General features: G+C 41.3%; 2 protein-coding genes across 5 annotated transcripts; one reads left to right on the top strand and one right to left on the bottom strand.

Annotated features, from left to right (window-relative positions):
• Positions 1 to 1,034: 1,034 nt before the first annotated feature.
• si:ch211-225b11.4 (thyroid adenoma-associated protein homolog) lies at positions 1,035 to 13,521 on the bottom strand. 4 transcript variants are annotated; one of them, XM_040019621.1, is made up of 32 exons: positions 13,287 to 13,519; positions 13,012 to 13,192; positions 12,840 to 12,926; positions 12,729 to 12,756; positions 12,476 to 12,624; positions 12,277 to 12,396; positions 12,072 to 12,192; positions 11,706 to 11,851; positions 11,545 to 11,629; positions 11,331 to 11,467; positions 10,794 to 10,991; positions 9,965 to 10,685; positions 9,543 to 9,695; positions 9,326 to 9,435; positions 9,078 to 9,238; positions 8,004 to 8,158; positions 7,762 to 7,926; positions 7,528 to 7,676; positions 7,293 to 7,433; positions 7,109 to 7,213; positions 6,822 to 7,022; positions 6,573 to 6,723; positions 6,121 to 6,373; positions 5,453 to 5,689; positions 5,134 to 5,341; positions 4,665 to 4,853; positions 3,862 to 4,121; positions 3,589 to 3,759; positions 3,242 to 3,508; positions 2,951 to 3,153; positions 2,743 to 2,859; positions 1,035 to 2,640 (listed from the first exon to the last, which is right to left on the bottom strand). In XM_040019621.1, the coding sequence occupies exons 1-32, from the start codon at positions 13,409 to 13,411 to the stop codon at positions 2,597 to 2,599; spliced, it is 5,538 nt and encodes a 1,845-aa protein (XP_039875555.1). In that variant the 5' UTR covers positions 13,412 to 13,519; the 3' UTR covers positions 1,035 to 2,596. The 4 variants fall into 4 exon arrangements, with proteins under 4 accessions (XP_039875555.1, XP_039875553.1, XP_039875554.1 ...); XM_040019619.1 differs by having other exon boundaries at positions 1,035 to 2,859; XM_040019620.1 differs by having other exon boundaries at positions 1,035 to 2,859; positions 5,134 to 5,338.
• A 575-nt stretch (positions 13,522 to 14,096) lies between these two features.
• On the top strand, positions 14,097 to 20,484 carry tctn2 (tectonic family member 2). The gene is made up of 18 exons (XM_040019624.1): positions 14,097 to 14,247; positions 14,377 to 14,490; positions 14,721 to 14,791; positions 15,758 to 15,959; positions 16,050 to 16,150; positions 16,245 to 16,444; positions 16,535 to 16,655; positions 17,327 to 17,480; positions 17,582 to 17,665; positions 17,756 to 17,878; positions 17,989 to 18,063; positions 18,145 to 18,243; positions 18,742 to 18,859; positions 18,939 to 19,042; positions 19,191 to 19,338; positions 19,448 to 19,591; positions 19,709 to 19,797; positions 20,216 to 20,484. The coding sequence occupies exons 1-18, from the start codon at positions 14,160 to 14,162 to the stop codon at positions 20,335 to 20,337; spliced, it is 2,157 nt and encodes a 718-aa protein (XP_039875558.1). The 5' UTR covers positions 14,097 to 14,159; the 3' UTR covers positions 20,338 to 20,484.
• The last annotated feature ends 1,244 nt before the right edge of the window (positions 20,485 to 21,728 follow it).

The raw sequence follows: 21,728 nt of genomic DNA, 5'->3' as shown, positions 1-21,728 counted from the left end.
TGTGCCATTGTTGGCTGACTAATAAAGAGGGCAGCCAACCCGTGACTCAGTCAATGTTCACTCAGCCACTTTTCAAATATATGCTTACTCAGTTTTCAGGCAATCAAAAGAGCAAACAGTGAACATGTGTGCCGTACGCTCCAGTACACTCTGGCCTCTCTGGATCTAATCATTTTGTCTCATTGAGACTATCTATGTCATAAACACTTTCACTTTTTTATCAGCACGACTTTCTCCAGAAATGAGCTGCTGTAAAGAATTCTCCTAAGAAATTTCTCTCCATCGTGGTAAGGAATCAAAAAGTCAACATGACCATTCGATTATAGTTTCTCCAACCTGATGAGGAAGACTTCCTTACCTTCAGAAACGTGTCTGAGTCCTATCTGAAATCGACTAAATTATAATAAATATGCCTTGTTGGAGATTAAATGAAAGAAATCTGTGAAAACACATGTTGGCATTGTCTGCATTCATCTTTGTTCTCCTCCACAGAGACCTGCTGCGCTAAATGTTCACGTTAAAAGGCTAAACCTCCTGAAATGTTCCAGCTCATGCATATAAATGAAACTACAAAAAGCTAAGCTGAACAAGACTGATTCATCAAGATGTCAACTTTTTGTCAATTTTATTTGTTTAATTATCTGACAATACTGAGCAGTTACAGCCTAAATCTGAGTGATCTGAAGCTTTAGGCTGTGTAAGGTTGACCATTCACATTGAGAATCCAGATGCCTGTGCCTAATATTTGATGATTTAAAGGTTTGGAAAATAATAGTAAGCAGCACTAATCATATTAATGACGAACATTTTTCCAAAGTATCACCCTTAAAAAAGTTCTTGATTATATAAACTGCATAAGCTTCTTTTTTTTTTTTAAATCAAGATACAAGAAGCTGTCATTTCAGATTTCATATAAGATTTAATTCATTATAAAAAGAAAACAAAACTAATTGTGGGTATTTTCTCACTGCAAACGCAAAGATCAGCTGGGTACCTGTGGTAGAACAGTGGAAAAACATGACGTCCAAACAGTGCAGTGCACATACGTCTGTATTTATTTACACATCACATAAAAGGGGCTTCGCATACATGGTCTTGTTTCACGTTGCCATAGTTAATCATTTCATTAGCAAGGGCACGGGCTTACTGAGAACCCAGAGACTGTCAGTCACAAAGGCCGTCAGAGGCTTTTCTTGAAGCAGATGGTCATTTTCCAGTTTCATGCACACTTTGCCTCCAGGAGGAAATCTCCAACCGTCATGAGCTTAAACTCACTTCTCATACTTTGTTTTCAAGTTTAAGGGGAATAAAGGAGTGTTCAGTCAAAAAACACAATTAAAATAGCTTTTCATTAAAAGTACACTTTTATATTCAGGCATGTGAAAAAGCTTTCAAGACTTAAAATAACAAGATTATTAAAAAGTAGGAAAGTAAAGTGTGTTTAAAACTAAGGAAGGGAAGCATGGTTTTGTTTTTGTCTGCAGCTGCAAGCTGTAGGCACTATTTAAACTCTTAAAGGATTCTAGATAGAATGATTATGTTTGTCCAAATATGGCCCCCACACTTGTGTTCTCCTGCTTCCATTATTTAAAATGAGCCGGTATCAACACGGTCCACACGGTTTCCTTTGAGGCTCATGCTAATCTCACAGTACTCAGGTGTGGATTTTGCTATGGCTCATAGAAGACACATTGCGTAAGTTTAATCTACGAGCCATTAATACAAGCTTATAGTCATTACTGTTGCATAACCTAGATGCACACAAGTGCAGCGCTTCATATATGCACAGTGCAAGCACATATAGAGGTAGGTTCAGATACAAATAAACTGATAATGCTGCACTACTAATCATGTCCAATCACAGCATGTACACCCGCTTTGATGTCCCTGTTTATCTAATAACAAGGGCTGCCCATCTCAAACAAAAGCAGTGATGTAAGACTGCTCAAGTGTGCGGTCTATTGCAGGGCAACCGCCGGCTCTCAATCACATTCAAGTCCATAATCATCAGCCCTCATGTGGTTGGAAAGGGAACACTTATCCAGGCAGAAGGCCTCTAATGGAACAATAAACCATGCACTGTATTCCCCTGGTGGGTAGCAGGCAGATCATTTCTCCAGATGCTGTTGCATTACATCACTGCATCACACTGAGCCTCACTGCTGTCGATGCTCAGACACAGCAAACTTGTAGCTGGGAAACTGTTTATGGTGATCAAAGACAGACCTGCTATTCTAGTGACTGTAGCTCTACAAGAAATGAACCAACCCTCAGAAAATGTTATTAAACTTTATTAAAAGGCATTGTATCATTAACATCCCTCTAGAGATTAGGAGGAGCAGCTGTTTTCTTTTTCTTTTCTTTTCTTTTAAGCATATGTTCAGTGGGCATGAAGAGCCTGGATGGTCTCTTTTCTGTAGCACAAATATTATAATGCCCAGAAGTGGTAGCAGCTCTTACATAACCTTGTACTGCAGCATCAGGATCCGCAATACTCATTCACGCCTTGGGCCTTATAAGAGTATGCCATCATCATCATTCTTCAAGTGTCTGCAGGTAATTTTATCCACAGCCACATCAGCCAAAAAGGCTCTGCTCATTGAGCGCTCTGTCGTAGTGGCAGCTCTCCAGCCACAGCAGCTGTCAAAGCAGAAGGAAAGTGGACACCGTTCTGAGTGAGTACACTACAAACGTCCTGTAAATGCGTGTTCACGGATAAAGGATCACAAAGGTGTTGTATACAATTAGATGTTTTCAGTAGTCGGAGGAGGAAGGCAGCCCTGGTCAACAGGCCACACAGGGTGCTGTGGAAACGGGGGTCCACAAGGAGAGCCAGCCATAAGGGGGTCAATGATTCAGCTATAGAAAGAATAAATAATTGAATTATAACATTGAAAATTCACAAATATGCAAGAGTATGTATATGGCGTTTGGCATGCTAATGTGGCACCTGGCTGGACTTCTTTGCAGACTGCAAGGCCGTCTACCACCTGTGCAGCATTGTCCTGTGCCCATGAATTCAGGCTCCGTGCCAGAGAAGAGGATTGAGAGTACTTTTCAGCCATCTGTAGCAGGTAAGGCAGTACATGCACGGACATCACAGAGGGCTCTGCAAACACATTGGCCTCATCCTGCTCATACAGACTGGAACACCTGAGAGAGGAAGCAATAAGCCACACGCAGTTAATATGGTTATATGGTTACGTTTGTACAAATGCATTGATTCAGTGATGAAACGTACCCCTCCACCGAGGCCTGTCTCAGCACAGATCTGAGGTCAGACTGAGGCAGGTGACACATCAGCACCTCCAGTGTGCCAGGAGCATCCCAGCACTCCTCTAGCAGCACATCCAAGAGGAATGGCAGAGCTTGATTGACCTGCATAAGGTAGACATTCCTCTGGCTTTGGCCTCTTCTTGCATGGTGGAGCACGGAGGCGAAACAAGCCGCTTTAATCCTCACCTCCTGGCTTTGGTCCTGCAGCAAGTAAAGGCCTGTGTTGATCAACCTAGGAGGGAAGATTCAGTGTTCTGAAGTCTTGCTCATCAGAGTGCATCACCTGAAGACATGCTTTGACTTCCTTAATACCTGATCATAATGGGAACCAGAGTGCTGTATTCTTTCATTGTGTGGCTCATGAGTGGCGCTCCAGCCACACACAGAGCTTCAGCGCATGCTATCCTGAGCACTTCAGGGACGTCTGGGGCCCAAAGGCATTCCAAAATACCACACCAGCGCTGGATCATGGATATCTTTAGACTGATTGGCAAAAGAAAAGAAGAAAATTAGGACTGCAGTGAGACGTACTCCAATATGGGACTTAATAAAGAAATAAAGTGGGGCAATAAAATGTGTAAAAACCTGGATTGTGGCCAATGGGACAGCAGCAGGCTAGCAGCAGAGAAAGCCTGGGATAGAAACTCTGGCCCGCCTCTCTGGTCCTCCAGGTCCCTAAGCAGCAAATCCAGACACTCAAGCAGAACTGGCTCTTCCAGTGGGGCCAAGAGCACAACACGCTGGGATGAAGCGGTATCACCTCTGGCCATCACTGCCACCAGGGCTGCGAGGTAGCTCCTGCAGTACTCCACACTGCGGCTCAACAACGCCTCCCTTAAATTTGCCTGGAAGTGGATTTGATTGTAAGACGTTCAGGTTCTTTTTTGTCTTTTAACAGATAATTTCTCTTTATTTTCAGTTTACTGAATGCAGTGCTTATGCATTGTTACTAAATCAGATAAACAGGTAAAAAAAAAAAAACTGCTGGAAAATAAACACCAAACCACAAAAGAATCATCTTTCCCACTGTCTGCAGGTATTCAGGATCTTATCGGATCTTTTTTAAAATGGGTGAGTAACACTGGCAGGAAACAATGCAGTTGGTTGATTTAGCGATAACATAACACACAAGTGATATAAAGGGAATATATCCTCAGCACGACTGTACTAGAGTCGCCCTTTTTCCAAATTATAATAGTGTACGGGCACACCCTTTCTTTTGCCAGCTGTCAACCTCGGCTGGCATTATATTTAAGATTATCTTTGGCTCCAAGGTTTCCTCTCATTGTATTATAAGAAGGTCGTTACAAAAAAAGCTGCTCGGCTGGTTTTGGGAAAGTCTGCTTTCTTTGTGTTGCCTCAAGTGTAGGGAACAAATCACGTTTTACCTGCAGCACCCTCTGGACCACTTCTTTCAAGCCAGTCTGCCGCAAACTCTGCCCATCCAGGACCCATGCAACCAATGTGAGTCTAAGATCAGGGCTCGCTGAAGAGAAGTTCTCCCAGATTTTGCATGCCCACTGTTGATCTGCACATAGAAAGTGAATGGCTTTTTCATGGAAGGATGACACCCCAACCTGTGGAAACAGGTATAGACAGGCTCAATACAGAGCGGATTAGGCAAAAACAAAGAAAGACTTGTGGTAAAAGCAGCCGCAAATATATTTTCTGAATCAACTAGATACTGAGTGACTGAGATCAAGAGAAGAATCCTTAAAATTTTTTTAATTATATCGATAACAGTCACATTTGTGCTTATTTTATATAAAATGAAGGAGCTACATTTGCACCAGCCACATGTATCAGGCTTTGGAAGACCTTTTATGGGCCCAATAAACGGGTTAGTAGTTCACACACCTGAAGACTCTGCTGAGGTGTTTGGAGGTGACGCAGGAGTGTGCTGCTGAGATCTGAAAGGTAGGTCTCACAGCAGAATCTTCTAAGAGCATCGACCACATCGAGATAGACTGCTCTCACCAGGGGGCAGCGTTGAGCTTCAGTCACCATCCACAGCGACGCTATTATCCTGCTCAGCACCTCAAACAGGTCATCTGAAGGGGCGCTGCTAATGGAAACGCAGCAGGATTTCAAAACCCGACATTCTGATGAATGAACAAAGCCCTTTGAAAGCCTGAAAGTGTGAGATGAAAGAATAAAGAGCTCTTTTAAGTCTCACCTGTTGCCGCAGAGAGCTCTTTCTAGAATAGCTTTGATCTGCAGCAGCTGTCCATGGAGCCGGTTGTGAGAGCACTGCTGCTGTGGACTGGGAAGTTGAGATGTCAGGTTGATGAGGATGTTCATGTACTCAGAGGGAGGAGTCATGGCAACCAGAGCCTTTGAGGCCATCATTCTCACACTGTAAATCGGACTGGCAGACAGCTGGAGTAAAGGAGGCAGGAAGTCTGACAAAGTTCTGGAAGAAAGGAGGAAAGCCAGGAGATTCACTTAATTAAATATTACTCAATACAGAGATTTATTAATGTGCAACTAACATATACCAGAAATGTATAAATGAAACAAAATGCTGACCTATACAAGGAACATTTTGATGAATATACTTATTTTTATTCTTGTCAAGAATTCCAGCAAAATGAGATTGCTTCTTTCTAAATGTTTTATTCTTGCTCTCAGTAGTTATGGTAGCTAGCTATAGCTACATATTTACTGTGCAGACATGAGAGCAATATTGATTTTCTTATCTGACTTTAAGCAAAAAACCAAATGTGAAAATTTCCTAAAATGCCTTCCTTAAATCGCTGGTCTTCAGTGACATTGTAAAGTCACTGTAATGTTTCAATCTTACTTCTAATCAAACTGTTTAAGAGAAATGTAAACATTACACACTCTGCTGAGTCTTGAACACCGGGCTGGAGTTGGGCTAGCAGAGTGAGAATAGGGTAGAGCGAGGGTTTGAGATGTAGCTTGGCCTCATTGGGTGGACCCTCGAGGTCTTGTGCCGACCCTCTCAGCTCGCCCAGGAGGAAGGGCTGGAGTGCAGGATAGTGGAAGAAGAAGGCAGCAGGAGACATAGCATGCTGCGTGGGGCCAGCCTCTTCAGAGGTCGACCGCTGGCCGAGCATTCGTGTGCAGAGAGAACCTGGAAACAGAGGATATTTAGGGCTGAACTTAATAGCCGTATTCCTCAATAATCAAAATCTGTTTCTTCTTTAAAAGGAAACTGAGGTATTTCTGGTATTTGTACAAATATTTTAAAATGGAGAAAACAAAGTAACAGTCATGATGAAAAACTACAAATACATAGTAAAACTAAAACTCTAAATGAGTGAGTGTCTCACTGTAAAGTTGCAGAGCAGCGTTCCTCATGGCCCAGCAAGGAGAGCTGAGCAGAGTGAGTGACAAGATAGCTACATCTGACGCAAACTGAAGGATAGCTGCTCCCAAAGCCGTGCTCCGCACCAGAGCCTGCAGGGTGTGCACTGCACACACCTGTAAGAGGAAAGCACAATTATTCCACCACCTCTGCTGTTTTTTGTTTGGTCTTTTTTAATTACAAAAACCAACATCTTCCCTCTGTAGCTACGCACCTGTGGCAGGTCCAACGTTTGGTCCCAGTCATCATTTAGAGGAGTTCTGGCTGTTTCCAGCAAAGTTTGCATACTGTGGGCTAACAGTGGTCTTGCTTTACTCGCTTCCTCTGCAGACAAAATGCACAGGATCAGCATAGGCAACCCCGCAGCCCGCCGGGTCACAGATGTAGAACGAAGACACTGAACAACCTGCAGTCCCTGTAAACAGAAACGAGTGGAAAAACTCAGTCTAAAAGCCAACAATCCGTGTAAAGCTTTCAACCCGGGAATGCACCATCACTTACTTTTTTCAGCATTTGGGCTGGGATATCCCTGAGCTCTGGATCACTGCTGCTCAACAGAGAAGCGCAGAACTTTGTGAAACCTATACAACATCCCTCTACTGCCCCCTGGTGAGGAAAAAATATAGTTTCATAAAGTTTAGAACATCCAGACTCAGTGCCTCTCAGTGGGCTCTATAAAACTTACCCAGTGACGGCATTTGAGAAGAATATTCTTGAATATTTCTGCAGCTTTGATTAGATCCTGTTTTGTTAGAAGGCACTTGCTGGGTTGTTTGGATTGTGTAAGAATTTTCTCCACCAAAGAGCCTAAAAATATTCCTATTTCCTAATCAGAAAACAAATAATGCACATTTATCAAAGTGGTAAAAACATCTTCAACGTTCAGCAATCAGTTTGTGCATCTACATCTACAGCTATACCTTGAGGGAGACCCAGCAGCAGGTGAGAACAAGGCTGTGCTCTTCAGAGAGCAGGACACACTCCTCTCCCTCTGCCTGGCCACCTGCAGATGTTTGGGCTATCAGAGAGCTGATGGCATTTCCCATATCACAAAAGGAAGGCGGTGCATCTAGGACGAGACAGAGTAATTTCTCGAGAGGTGTAGAAATAAATCTGAACTAAGTGAGAAGTGTTTCTGCAGACTGTTCTGTTACCCTTCTCGCTGGCACATGCTTCCGGATCTCCGTAAAGAACACCGAGCAGCAGCAGAGAGATGTTCTCCAGCAGGCCCAGCACCTCCATGTTCAGACTGGGGTCAAGTGTGTCATATACACTGTTGGGTGTCTCAAGCAAACACCTCTGAAGAGCACTTAGAGCACCTGCAACCCAATTCATGACAGGATTTAAAGGACTGAAACTTTTTTTGAGGTTTATCTTAAATGTCTCTCAGTCTCACCATGTATAGGCTTTTCTCTGGCAGCAAGCATCATGTCTGCCTTGGCTGTTAGATAGTGCTCCTCGAGCTCCTTCACCAGGACTTTAACCATGCAGAAGGCCTTTGAGTTACTTTCCCTACTGTTCAGCCTGCAGCCCTCACACTGGTGTTTTGATCTACAGTGACAAAAAAACGGTAATTAATTTTCTTCCTGGTGTCCCCAGAAAAAAAAAAACGGCACAATGGATCCGATCGTCACACCACAGTGAATCTAAATAGTCCAATCAGAGTCCAAAATATACAACGAATAAATGTCATCAGTGAGAATGAAGCGGTTTTTAAGCAGTTTGTTCCAGTTTGATGTACATTACAATTATCAATGCTAAAAACAAAGCTCTGTTTTTATGTAAAACATTGCATGTCTGGTTTCATAATACTGTGTCTCCTTAGTTCATCTTACCTGTGAATACAAACAAGTATTTTCAAGCCACAAAAGTTTCTTATATAAAAGACTAAACTGCACGCCATCCTTTCTGCACTGTTCTTCAATGAGCAGTGGCAGCTCTGTTTTGAGTGAGCTGGCTCTTATTAAGCGTGAGGTGAGAACAAAGCTTCTGGTACGTCTGTAAATTTTAAAAAAAATCACATGTTCTTCTAGTGGAAATGTCTTTTTATTTTAGCAACTATATTACTAATCTGAGTTAACCCTGATTTATGTTTTTTCACAGAGTTTGGGTGTTCAGTAACTTCCCCTGCCAAAGAAATCTCACTACCTGTGAAGCATTTTCTAAAGTTCCTTTGTATTATCAGCAGGCAATGCAAACTGTTCCTTTGACTGCCAACTGCGTCTACACAATCAGGAGTTTATGGACCTACAGCATCATTTAAAGAATCTTATCATTTCAATTCTCCAAAAGCAAGAAAAGTACTGTAGCATTGGGAATGCTACAGTATTGTGCAATAGTGACATATTGCAGGGGACCAAAACACACCACTGTCTGCAACTCTTAATTAATCAACAGCTTGTGCTTTGAATCCACATGCCAAAAAAAAGAAATATGATAAGAACGACAACCTTTAGAGAGCAGTTCTTACTTCTGAAGGAGGATCTTCATCATCAGTGCTCCCATTTGGGCCTCCTGCACCCGGGGACTGCATAGAAGCTGTTTAGTTCTCGTATGCAGCACTTCAGTGAGATCATCTAGAAAACTGGGTGGAAAAAATCTCAACAATAACCCAGCAGCGAGCTCCCGAATCTGGGGGGGGGGGGGAGGAATTCCTTATATTCAGCTTCGATTGATTTAAACCAATTAAAATTTCAAGGTAAGAAACGGCATCTCTACCTCATTTGTAGAATCTTCCAAACAGCTGAGAAGTACTAGCTGTTTCGTCCTGCAGAAGAAATCCCACTGTCCTCTCTGTCTGGCACAGCTAATGAGAGAACTGATATTTGCTGCAAACATGTTCCACAGATATCATTAAAAGCCAAAAAACAATAAAAAACAGGAGGGAAAAAATCTGTTAAGTGTAGAATATCAGCAACACATTTTCCAAACGTACCCGGAGGTTGTCCCTTCTTCCTGTCTGGGCTCCAGGTGTCTGTGCAGGTCTCCAGCACTGCTGAGAGCAACAGCAATGCCGTCTTCTTTCTCTGATAACTGTGTCCTGGTGCCAGATAGGTGTATGGAAGCTGACTCAGCCATTCCACAAATCCTATATGACATATGAAAAGAAGAAGTCACTCACCTACGCACTGTTCAAACCTGTTTGAGACTGCCTATCAATCAGAAGAAGCTGGCTTAAAGGAACGATCGCCTTAAAGGGAGGAGAGTTTGTTTCATACAGAGGACCACCTGACTGCCCTGGTGTAGGTTAAATGGGGATTATTTTGAATTGTGAATCATGCAAAGCTACTCTAGTATAGTCTAAGGACAAAAATGGGGAACTAGAAAGGTCTCATTCAAAAATGATGATTTTCTCACCCATTCCCTGATCTAAGAGATCCTGTGTCCTTTCCGAGTGAGAGGATTCTCCTTTCTTTTTGCCCTTCTGTCCTCTGACATATGCCAAACAGCCATCTCTGATCCGAATCAGAAATTTCTTCACTCCAGCCTGAAAATGTTGGCGAAAAGGCGAGGAGTCGCAGTTTAGATTCTGAGGTATGAACGTCCTCATGATCGCCATCTCCTGTGGAGTTGGTGTGTCTTTGGTCTTCGGGCAGCAGCAGAGCAGATTGAGAGCAGCAAGTCGTACTTTGTCATCTGCAGATCCTAGAGCTAGCTGGAGGGTCTCTAAGGTGGAACTACCCTGAAGGGCCCAGAGGGAGTCTCCAGTTACAGCTCGATAAGAGCTCAAGATGCAGGCCCAGGCGTGGAGGTGACCTGGGGTGTATGGGTCCAGGGAGGCCAGCATGTGGTCCACAGCAGAGGGGAACACCTGGAAGGTGCAGGGTAATAACTGCGTTGCACTGTTGTTCTGTAGAAGAGGCACTTCAGATGTCAGCGCCTCATGAAGGACAGATTGCCAACGCCGTGCCCAGTGACTCGCCAGATCCAGCTCCGCGTGTGAAGAAGAGCCATCACACAGCTCTCGCCTCTGCTGCTGGATCAGACTTTTATAAAGCTCTGACCCACACGGTGCCAGGTGATTGGTAGACAAGCACTTCAGGAGATGACTGGATATTTCAGGACACTGATCCAGCAGCTGAAGACAGGAAGGGCAAAAGAAAGACAGAAAAAGTAAACAAAGACATGGCCAATAATGACTAGCTCGCAACATTAATTAACACTGTAACTGCCTTTAAATTCTCACCTTGTCAGTACCCAGATACGGCAGCAAGGCGCACAGGCGATGATACTTAGCTTTGGCTTCCCAAGGTAGCTTCATTATTCGCTCGAGCAGAGTAAGATAAAGAGCCCTCTTTGTGTCACAGAACTGTTTACAGTCCATCTCATAGAGATCCAGCAGCAGAAAAAATGCACTGCGAGCAGTTTCTGACACCCCGTCCACCTGCAAACGCACAGTACGACAACCCTGGCTGTAATATGACTTTATTGAGCAGCTAATATGACATCAACCAAGACAGAATATAAACAAATTTGATTCCAATTACAGTCTATTTTAAGTCTTTTGTCTATCAGACATAAAAATATACAAGACAAACATGGTTACTAAAGAATTATAGAGGAGAGGAGTAGAATATGATAGGATATTTTTTCTGCTCCCCTTTCCTCTGCCTATCCTACTCCTGTCCTCTGTAATTCTTTCCATATTGCCAATTTTGTCTATCGAAGAGTTTGAATACTAAAAACATCCCACTTCACTTAATAATAATAGTTCTGTTCTCACTGGGCTTTCTGCATTGGTCCAGATGAGGTGAATGAGCTGCTGCAGCAGAGTGCAGTTGTCAGGAAGAAGGCGAACACGTGTCACCTTCCACAGATCAGCCAGACATTCTTTCACCTTCTTCAGCCATAAGTTTAACACTGCAACAACACCTCAGGTTTATGTAGGCCACCGAAGTGTTGCAAAGCATGAACAAACAGCTTAGGCAGCAACTCACCTTCGAAGGCAAAGTAGTGACAATCCAGCTTCTCCTCGCACAAAGTAAACACCAGAGGAAACAAACCGTGCAGCAGCAGGCGATTCTAAAGAGAAAAGTTTGGAAATGAAAGCAAACACAACCACAATGCATGCTCTGAGGTGGACTTCAGGTAGATTTACTTCTGGGGCGTCCTCATGTGAACTGAGCAAAATGTGAGGTCGACAGCAGGTCAGGAGACCTCTGCAAACAGCCAGTCTGGCCACTCCATCCTTCTCTGCAGGGTCGCACTGCACCCGGAGAACACCGACAGCCAGCAGCCAGGGCTCTGAGAAATAACAGGAAGTGGGAGCTATTCAGCAACGAGTGTCCACACACTTACAGTGTGCTGTAGAATCTGTGATAACACATTGTGTGCATAGTTTCTGATCAATTTTTAGACATAGTGCAACATATATTACATGTATTGGCAGATGTTCGCTTGGGTAAATATCTGTTCAAATTCCAGTGCTTGATTTGCTTCTACATTCATGTCACTGCTTCCATACCCAAGTGAGAGACCTGTAGCAGACTCCAGGCTGCAGCTCCTCCAGCTCCGTTCTCTGAGGCTGTGTTGATCAGCATGGCCACGGCGGTGCCGGCAAGAAGACGAGTGTCTCTGTTGCAGCACTGCACGACAGGACGGAGTCAGCATTAAGCTGTAACAGCTGACATTTATCCCGTAAGTGAGTGATTAATTAATTCTTTAGAAACCTGTCCAAGTATTATGGCCATAAGGGTCTGCAGGATCTTTTGCACTGGGGCTCTCTGTTCCTCATCCCACACCAGAGGAGCAACATCACTGGACAACAGCTGGAATATCTGCAAACACACCTGCAGAGATTACAGTTCTCCGGTCAGTGACAGAGGTCACGCAGTAAGTTGATGGTGATCCACACTGCTCCTCGCATACCTTGACTGTAATGTAGCACAGTGGTCCATCTCTCAGGGATTCTTGCTGCAGTGCGACAGGGAGTAACTCAGACACTTTGTTCAGCATGGACATGTACGACTCTCTCCACACCTCACGGCCAACAGTGCTGTCTTCCAGGAACATACAAGCTGCAGACAGTGTGTATATATATATACGCACAGGAACAACAGTTAAACACAAGTTAAAGGTGGCAACTTACTAAAAATAAATGTAAGTTTAAATTTGTTCTGACCTCTTTGCAAATCCTCAAAACACAAAATCTGAAATGAAGACAAGGTCAAAGTTGGCTGCAGTCCTTTTATGGAAATGTGCGACAAACCAAAGCGAAGTGAGGACTCTGTACCTGGTCACTGTGGACTACGGAGTGGAAACACTCACGGGTCTCTCTAAAAACCAGCTGGTGGTCCACCTTTGCTAAATGTTGCAACATCTGTTAAGGAATAAAATAAAGGTGTAAATGTGCCTTTCTGTCTTTAAGCTGAGAACAGCCACATCGGACACAAAGTACAGCCAACCTGGTCCACTTTGCGACAAGCTGTGGAGATGCCGACCATCTGCAGCTGCGTGGATATGAGCAGCCTGACGAGAAGTGTGAGATGGTCGTTTTCTAAACCAGACAGCTGTGCTTCAGAAAGTTGTCTCAGCAGCTGGACAGCTTCCTCCAAGCAGCGCTCCTTGCATCTCTTCACGCCGCTCCTGTTCACGGAAGCGCACTTATTCAGCCAAACTTTTCAGAACAGCATGCAGTGTTTTAGAAAATAGCTATGCGTGCCTGAGGTGCAGCTGCTACCTGGACGATTCAGACAGTTTCTGAAGAAACAGCCTCAGAGTCCGGCTGACGTTCTCAGCTGCTTCATTCTCGGAGATCACACAGTCCTGCAGACTTCTCAGCAGCTCTTCAAACCCCAGCATCATCACTCCGATTCCACAGTACAGATGTGTACTGTTTCCAGACTCCCAGCGAGCACGTTGATTTACAGGTCACGTGACAAGACTCTTCTTCTACTATTTTTTAGAGCAGCTGTCATCGCAGACTTACAGCCACATGCTGCCACCTAGAGGCCGAAGTATTATTGTTGCTATCCATAGATTTTCAAATTTGAAATGTACTGGTTTGCAAAAAAAACAAATAAGCAATTAAACAAAACAACAACAACAAAAAACCAAACAAACACAAAAAAAATAGTGACAAACTTTTATTATTGGATTTTATGTGTAGTTTTGTTTTGTGACACACACAAGTGTGACACGTCTTTAATTACTGACCCTTTTGCTAAATATTATATATACTGTCCTCAAATGTTGATCTATATATTGTTAATATCTTAAGTGTTTCTAGTTGATTTTGTGATGTACTTTGTATCCACAGAATCGTGGGATGTATTGGAGAAAAATAAAATCAATCAATCAATCAATCAATCAATCAATCAATCAATCAATCAATCAATCAATCAATTATAATGTAATATTTTGGTATGCTTTTCTTCACCAGAGGCCAGTGAGGTTCTGAGTGTATAGGTATAAATCACTCCTGACCAGATGATGTCGCTCTTTCCGTTAAGCGAGATCCTCTCCGGTCTCATCGTGGGCTGTGATTGGTTAAGGACGTTGCTAGGACATCACGAACAGTTTACAAATATGTCGACTTCCTGAGGCGAACCAAATGGCTAATGTGGTCGTATTATTATATTCTTCGTTCTTTACACATGTTTTACTCTTCGCTTGCTTGGCTTACACTCAAAACATTGTCGGTAAGACCTTATATTTAATTTGCTTTGAAATAGCTGACGGTACCTTCGCAAAACCTACCTGAGAAACGAGCAGTTGCTAATTTTTTAGTGAATTTTTGTAGCTAATATGTGACATAACTGTTTTGAAAGTTTTCCAGCCTTCCTTTGTGATTACAACGGGACCAGTGGTCACTGCAGTTTTGCTGGGAAACACCTCGGGTGTCTCTCTTAGCCTGAGGACAGTTTCTCCATCCAGCACAACAGGTAAAAGCTCCAGGACACATATCTTCTTTGGTCCCCCAGCCCCCCAGCATGGTCTGGCGGTGATATTGTTGTACTAGTTTAGACACGAAAAAACAAGTGTCTTCAGGTTAACTAGTTAACTGCATTTTAAAAATTCCCAGCTTAGAAACTCGACAGAATGAGAAGAATTTAGCAGTAGTAGTGTTAATTTTGGACGCATTTGGTTGTTGTTGATGGTTTCCTTTTAACAGGAAACATTGGTTCTCCATCATGTGTAGCAGAAGAAACAAATTGGGTCCTCACAAGGGAGCAGCTGGGAAAGGTAAGAGACTTGTCCTGTCCTTTTTGTGGCATAAAATGGAGAAAATACACACCAGAGTTGTTAGAAGCATGAAGTTTATTTCAAATATTAATTAATGAATTGATCTGAGTTAAAAATGTACATATAAAGTGAGGACAGGATGATGTGGTGGCTCTCTCAAGTCAGCCTATAATAATTCATTCAATAATTCCTTGGGATGCACCATCCCAGAATAAATGAAGATTATAAGTTATATTTACAATTTCAAAGTGCTTTTAAGTTTGCTGTAGTTCAATTTACATCAGTAATGCCTGCTGTTGAATTTTTAGGATCTTTATTTATTAATTTTTAATTCTGGTCTGCTGTGATATGTGATGAATAGAAGACCTATAAATCTATAAACGAGGAGAATAATTGTGATTTTCACCAAATCACTCTCGATCAGAAAAATAAGAAGCGAAGAAATGTATTATATAGATTATACTTTTTTTTTTTTCTTTCTTTAAAATTCAAACCAGTGAAGTGATATTGCATTTGCAAAGAAGTGATATTTTCACTGGTGTTTTTTGTTTATATGACCTGCCTGAAAAAATAAGGCTAAACATACATTGGGGTTACACTCTAGTCCAAATTCTAGATAATAGTGTTTTAGACATCCACTGTCGCATTGATAAAGTCTATTTTCCTGAGTCATTATACGCTCATCTTCACTCTTTTCCTTGACCACATGAAGCTTTCCATAGTGATTAAGGAAAAGTGGTTAGGAAAAAGAGGTTGAAGGTAATTTGTTAGACTACTCAACTCCAACCTTTATCTGGTGAGGACAGTTAGCAGCCAGCTAAAGACAGATGAACAGTGAAGATATGCAACAATGATGAAGTAAGACACAAGCACCTGAGTTAATTACAACAAAAATTTAATTTCATAAAGTTGATCCTTGGACATGCATTTTCTTCATGGTCTTGTTTGTCTCATTTGGTGTCCCAGTCTGCAGTTCGAGTTCATCTAAGACTGAATCAAAGTCTGCATTTATGTGGCAACAATGATACAAACACAGACTGCTGTGAAAGAGCATTGTGCATCCTGGAAGCCCTTCAGGTGTCTGCCTGTGTGGACGGTACACCCCAGGCATCGCTGCTGATCCAGGCTAAGATACATGCCCTGTTGGTTCCTGCTAATCCTGGATCTGGTAATTCAAATGAATCTTGTGTCTCACTGTAATGTGCTTTCATTTAAAAAAATTTTTTTCAAACAACAAAAATTGAAATCTCCATTTCAGATAATAAAACAGTTATTCCAAACCAAGTGTACCAGCCCCTGGGCCCTTGTCCTTGTGACCTGACATCCGGAGCGTGTGACATACTCTGCTGTTGTGACACGGTAATATTTTTTAAAAGACAGGTGTGGATGTCAGACAAATATTTTCTTCTGTGTTGATCATCAAGTGATTAATTTGTGACTTCCCCCTCAACAGGATTGTTCCAATGAAGATTTGAAGCTGTTCTCATCCCATTGTCTGCCAGGACCCTTTGGTGGGCAGGTCTCTCCTGCTCCAGATTATCAGTGTTCTGTGCAGTCCACAGGAAATTCCCCAGATTGGTTTCCATTTTTATGTGTCAACTCTCCCCCTGAAAACAACCCTTACCTTGGTCACTTTTACAAAGGAGACACAATGTGAGAAAGGTTTAAATATATTTCAGTCTTGCAACTTATCAAGGAATTTCATGTGTCATGTTATCATCATTTGTCTTTTCACCTGTCTAGTGCACCTAAGCTTGGTCCATCATTCCAAAGTCCAGTTTTACCAGCTCCAGTCCCAGTTGATGTTTATATTCAAGGAAGTCCAATTTTCACATTAAATGGCCAATACTTCACTGTTCCTCAGGTTAGTGTTAGCGTGTACAGTGGCCCCTCGTTTATCGCGGGAGTTACGTTCTAAAAATAACCCGCGATAAGTAAAATCCACGAAGTAGCCAACTTTATTTTTTACAATTATTATAGATGTTTTAAGGCTGTAAAACCCCTCACTACACTCTTTATACACTTTTCTCAGACAGGCATGAACATTTTCACACTTTTCTGTCTTGTTCAAACACTCTCAAAGTTCAAACCTTGTAGAAAAATAAGTGCAGTATAATAGAATGAAACCAAAGGGACCCGCAGGTGATGACATTTCGTCGACATTGTTGTGTTTGTTGGGGAGAAAACTTACAAACATACAGTACAGCACTTCAGAGTCACGCTGCTAGCGATCAAAGATTTATGTAAATTTGACAAGCTGAACGCACTTTGTACTGTACAGGAGTAACGGCACGAGATTGATTGACAATGGTCAGCTAATCGGGACACAGAACACAATGCGTTGTAAAAAGACAAAAAAAGCACGCAAAATTGCACCTCAAAAAAATCCAAGAAACAGCAAGGCTGCAAAAGGTGAACCGCCATATAGCGAGGGACCAGTGTATTTAATGCCTTTTATTATAGGAATGTTTTATATGTAAGTATTCCAAAGCAGTGACAGCTAACACTTAATGTAACAACTGTTCTGTTCAACAGAAGGTCCTTGGACTTTGTGTAAACAATGCTCCTGTAGCATTTCTGAAAAATTTCAACTATGAGTGTACAACTCTGCTGCTCTCCTGTCCAACTGGATATCCTCTACAGACACTGTCAGGAAACCTAAGCATTAAAGTGAAGAATGGACAAGGAGGTAGTTTTTAAATATAATAAATTATAGAAAAGCTTTGAAGTGTTTTAAAGCTCTGAATGTCGAGCTGTTTAAAAATGGTTTTGTTTATTCCTGTATTTCAGATGATGTTGTGGTGGATGTAACTGATGAAGTGGCTGCTGATACGAGTCCATTTATTTCCATAATAGATGCAGTTGCCCCCTCAGGTATCCACATTACATTACTGCATTACTAACATAACTCAAATGTTTAATTGACCTTAATGTTGGCATGTTTGGGCATTTTTTTTCCAAAAGATGAGATGCTGGTTTGTGAAAATTTGACGTTAGCGCTGGATTACAAGTTTTACTGGAGAGAAAATGGCATCACAGGCATCACGCTGACAAGGACTATTGGGACTATCATTTTAAATAGTCGTGGTAAGTGCTATAATGCTTGGCCGTTGTTTAGCTTGACTAATGGTTCTGACTAATATTGTTTTCTTTTCCTGTAGTTTAAACTCATTTTTGGTACTCTCTTGTCTTAACAGCAACATTAACCACAAAGTATTCTGCCACATTTCTAAATGGAGAATTTTCTGGCGAGCCAAACTCGGGCAACCCAGGTAGGACCAAGAGGAGGTTTTGTATAAAATAAAGTATTTACAGTACCTGGGAATAACATGTGTACACATTTTTAATGACAGGTTACCAGGTGGGAAGGCCTGTTGTTGCTGGAATTGTGGAAGCTTTGGACAGCAACAAAGGCTTAATAAAAAGGACATCAGTTAATGTTTGGAAACCAGGTAAAACCCATAAAGATTGCTGATTAGTAGATGCTATATAAAAAAGGTTTTCACAGGACTCTGTGCATTTATGTGAAAAACTATCTCATGATTCAGGAGCATGCAGAGCCATTTTTAGTACCAAAAACTTGAAGTGATCATTTTCTTTATGACTTGATCAGTCTTTCACATCATTGTGAAAGAATTTTAGTCAAGCCTTCTGGGCTTTGTTTATACACAGCTCTCTTTAGTCCTGTCACAGCATTTCAATCAGGGTGAGGTCTGGACTTTGAATGGTGCGTTGCAGTTAATAAAAAGTCTTTGATTAGGAGCCTCTGGGTGCTATTCACCCTCTTCATTACTATGGAACTATTAAGGGGGCACTTAGTTTTCCACGGGATTTCACAGAGTCCTGTGAAAATGTTATTTTTTACTTGACTGTACGTTTCAGTCCAAACAATTTGACTTACTGTACATTGAAGATAACCAGTCATCTCCATTTTCTGATCTGGCTTCCAGTGAGTGATGGACTCTGTTCCACTGCTGGGATGAAACCAGTTCTGTTTGGAGAGAATTCAACATCAGGGTGTTTGCTGCCTGTCAGCCGGCAAAATCTAACTCAGTGTAGCCTTCTGAGGTCAGTGGCTTTGCATGATTACTTCTCTAATGTATATATGTAGATATGTGTTTTTTAATATAGTTTCTTTCCTCTTTAGAGAGACTGTTACTAACCTACAGGCAGATTTGATTGCAGCCACATATGTGGCAAAGAGTGGAAACCCAGATTTTCTAACTATGGCAGATTGGATAAACATAAGCTGTAAGTACACAGTGCAAAGAAAGAATTTCCTTTTTTTTTTTTTTTTAATTGTCTACTTTTTAATTATATTAAACTCCTTTTTGCCATTCTAGTTCTGCCATAGTGTTTTTTATGGTTCTAAATGTTTTTCACAACATATAAATTCCAGTTGTGACACTGAACTCGAGCACAGCAATGAAAAACAGCACAAGTACATGTTACGATATTCCGGCCCACCTGCATATCCATATTTGGAGTGTTATCACCAGCGTGGTAGAGGGTGTGCCTCAGAGGGAAATTCGTGCTTTGCAAGTCAGGTATGTATTAGATGCCTACAGGTTACAAAGTGTAGCTGTTATTCAGAAGGGGCTATTGATTATTGCACATAATGAGTCACTTCATATAAAGAATTCTGTTCTGTTTTAGCAATAGCCCATCTAACTGGGCGCTGGACTGTGGTGGAGGTGCTATCTCTTCATGTGTGGACCCAGAGGAGCCTCAGTTGTTCTCCATCACCTCCTCTGTCACATTTATTGACATTCCTATCAACACCAGACCACCAAAAACCAGGTGCTTAATCCAGCAGAAACAGTTTTTATACCAGATACAGATTAAAGGCCGATTAATAACTTCCTGTGTACTTTGTTTCTAACAAAGTGTTGCTTTGTTAATTAATTTTTCCCTTAGGTTTTACATAAACTTCACAGAATATGACTGTAACAGGAATGATGTGTGTTGGCCTGAACTCGCCTTTCCCATCACCAAGTATTACACAGGTGAGAATTTGTTAAATTCTAGAAACTGTGCAGTGTGCAGTGTTTTTACTCTTTCCTTTTGGACATTATTTAGTCAATTAGGAAGAGTCCTTACCCAGAGAATAATTCCTCTGTATTCTATTTGTGGTTTTAAAATAATTTTATCCATTGTTAGACCTAAAAGCTTAAACAAGAGCAACACAGGCTCTACTCCAAATTACAATGTAATATTCAGTGTAATTGTACCAAAATCAGTTCTAGATTAATAGGATTCTGGTTAAATGTATCTTTAAATGCATTAGTGAATAAAACTGATCCTGAGGTGGATAATAAAAAAAAAAACTCTCATGTGTTTCACTTTTTCCCCCTAGAAACATTTCTAAAAGTTTGGATTACTGAGACTACAGTCAGTGACCTACTTTCCCTTTATCCTTCACAGGCGAGCCATTTTCTCAGTCGCTGGCTAAGGGCATGATCTTGGTTTTCTTCTTTATCGTTGCCTCAGTTCTTGGCACCCCGTGGAGACAAATCAGACAGGCGTGGAACAATTCTGCTCACTAAAACTCAGTGATGGTTTAAAGTGTCACTGAGGATAATGACACCTTTCCCTAATAACATAGTAACTTACATGTTTATTCATATGATTGTTGTAGGAGTATAAACTGTTGTATTTGTGAACCTTTTTGCAATAAAAATATTTTTCTATTACTTTCTCGTGCATGGGACTTGATTCCTGGTTGTTGTTTTTTCAGATTTCAGTTGTTCTCACATGGCTCAGGGTCATCACCCAGAAGCAAATTATTATTTCAGCGTCACACAGACAGGCAACAGCTGTAACACAGTTACTGTTCCTTAGGATTATAGACCTGGGTTTAAAGTTATTTACTATCTTTTATAGTAAAAGTAATTTAAATTACCTCAAAGTTGATGTCACAGAGTGATACTGAAATAAATCACCAGTGCAATTTAAATTAAGAAGCAGGAATATTAATAAAAAAAGTATTTATTTGTGAGACAATGTGCTGACAGTGTTTATTAATGTGGTGTTTCATGCTGTAAGAGATAATCATCAAATCATTACTGAATGCCGCCTACAGGCCGATATTTATTGCAGCCACAGATGTGCATCAGTCAGCGTTGTTTTGCTGTTTATTGCTGCAGTGTGCACTTTGTGATGAGATGTGTCTACACAGCCACATCACTTCCTCTTTTGTTAATTTGTGTTTCCTTTCCATTTTGCACTATTTTATTTTTAGAGTAATTGTTCTTTTTCTTTTTTTTTACACTCTTTTAGTCATCACACTTATTGAATCTACATTTTATTTATTTTTACACAAACTATTCTGTGTACTATCTTCAAATATCCACTAGATACACAGTGAAAATGGAACATAGTATAAATGAACCTCTGGCGTCTTCTTTACTGCTCTGAATACACTAACAGCACAACAAAATGGAAACAGGGAAATTACACAAATGAACTCAAACAAAGGATTTGGGGCAATTAGGCTTCAGTTTGGGCTGTTAAATTACTACGTTATTCTTTTCATTTGTTTTTGGTGATATGGCTTGTACATAATCAGTGACAGCCAGTTACCAATGTACAGTATGTGCTAAGATTGCTAAAAATGCAAATGCATTGTATGAATAATGCAGTTCAATAGCCATTTTGGGGAAGTGCTGATTCAAATGTAATTTTTAAGGAGGATTTCATTCTCTCAGTTTCTCTGTTTTTTCAACAATACGTAATAAACTTAATTGTTAGGTTTTGTATAGTTGATTGTCATTTATGCTTAGAAATATTTAACCATATATGCTTAGAGGTGTATAATCAATTGTGTAGTGATAGGATGTGTGATCTTTAGCAGGCTACAAAGGCTTGGTGTGCATAATGCACACCTACATCCTGGGAGCATGGGAGAGGTCGTACCTTGTTTTATTGTTTTATGGTA

The sequence above is a fragment of the Simochromis diagramma genome, unplaced genomic scaffold (genome assembly GCF_900408965.1).
Source record: "Simochromis diagramma unplaced genomic scaffold, fSimDia1.1 OVJJ01000822.1, whole genome shotgun sequence".
Taxonomy (NCBI): Eukaryota; Metazoa; Chordata; class Actinopteri; order Cichliformes; family Cichlidae; genus Simochromis; species Simochromis diagramma.
Note: the sequence above shows the minus strand (reverse complement) of the source record. Positions and strands in the feature narration are given on the sequence as shown.

Excerpts from the sequence above, each read along its gene's own strand:
- si:ch211-225b11.4 (XM_040019619.1), bottom strand. The coding sequence starts at position 13,411 with ATGATGCTGGGGTTTGAAGAGCTGCTGAGAAGTCTGCAGGACTGTGTG. Across the intron at positions 8,159-9,077 it reads ATGAAGATCCTCCTTCAGAA|ATCAAAACACCAGTGTGAGG; the intron begins GTAAGAACTGCT and ends TTGTCACTGTAG. Across the intron at positions 6,724-6,821 it reads AAACGTTGGACCTGCCACAG|GTGTGTGCAGTGCACACCCT; the intron begins GTGCGTAGCTAC and ends TTCCTCTTACAG.
- tctn2 (XM_040019624.1), top strand. The coding sequence starts at position 14,160 with ATGGCTAATGTGGTCGTATTATTATATTCTTCGTTCTTTACACATGTT. Across the intron at positions 18,064-18,144 it reads GCCAAACTCGGGCAACCCAG|GTTACCAGGTGGGAAGGCCT; the intron begins GTAGGACCAAGA and ends TTTTAATGACAG. Across the intron at positions 18,860-18,938 it reads ACTCAGTGTAGCCTTCTGAG|AGAGACTGTTACTAACCTAC; the intron begins GTCAGTGGCTTT and ends TTTCCTCTTTAG.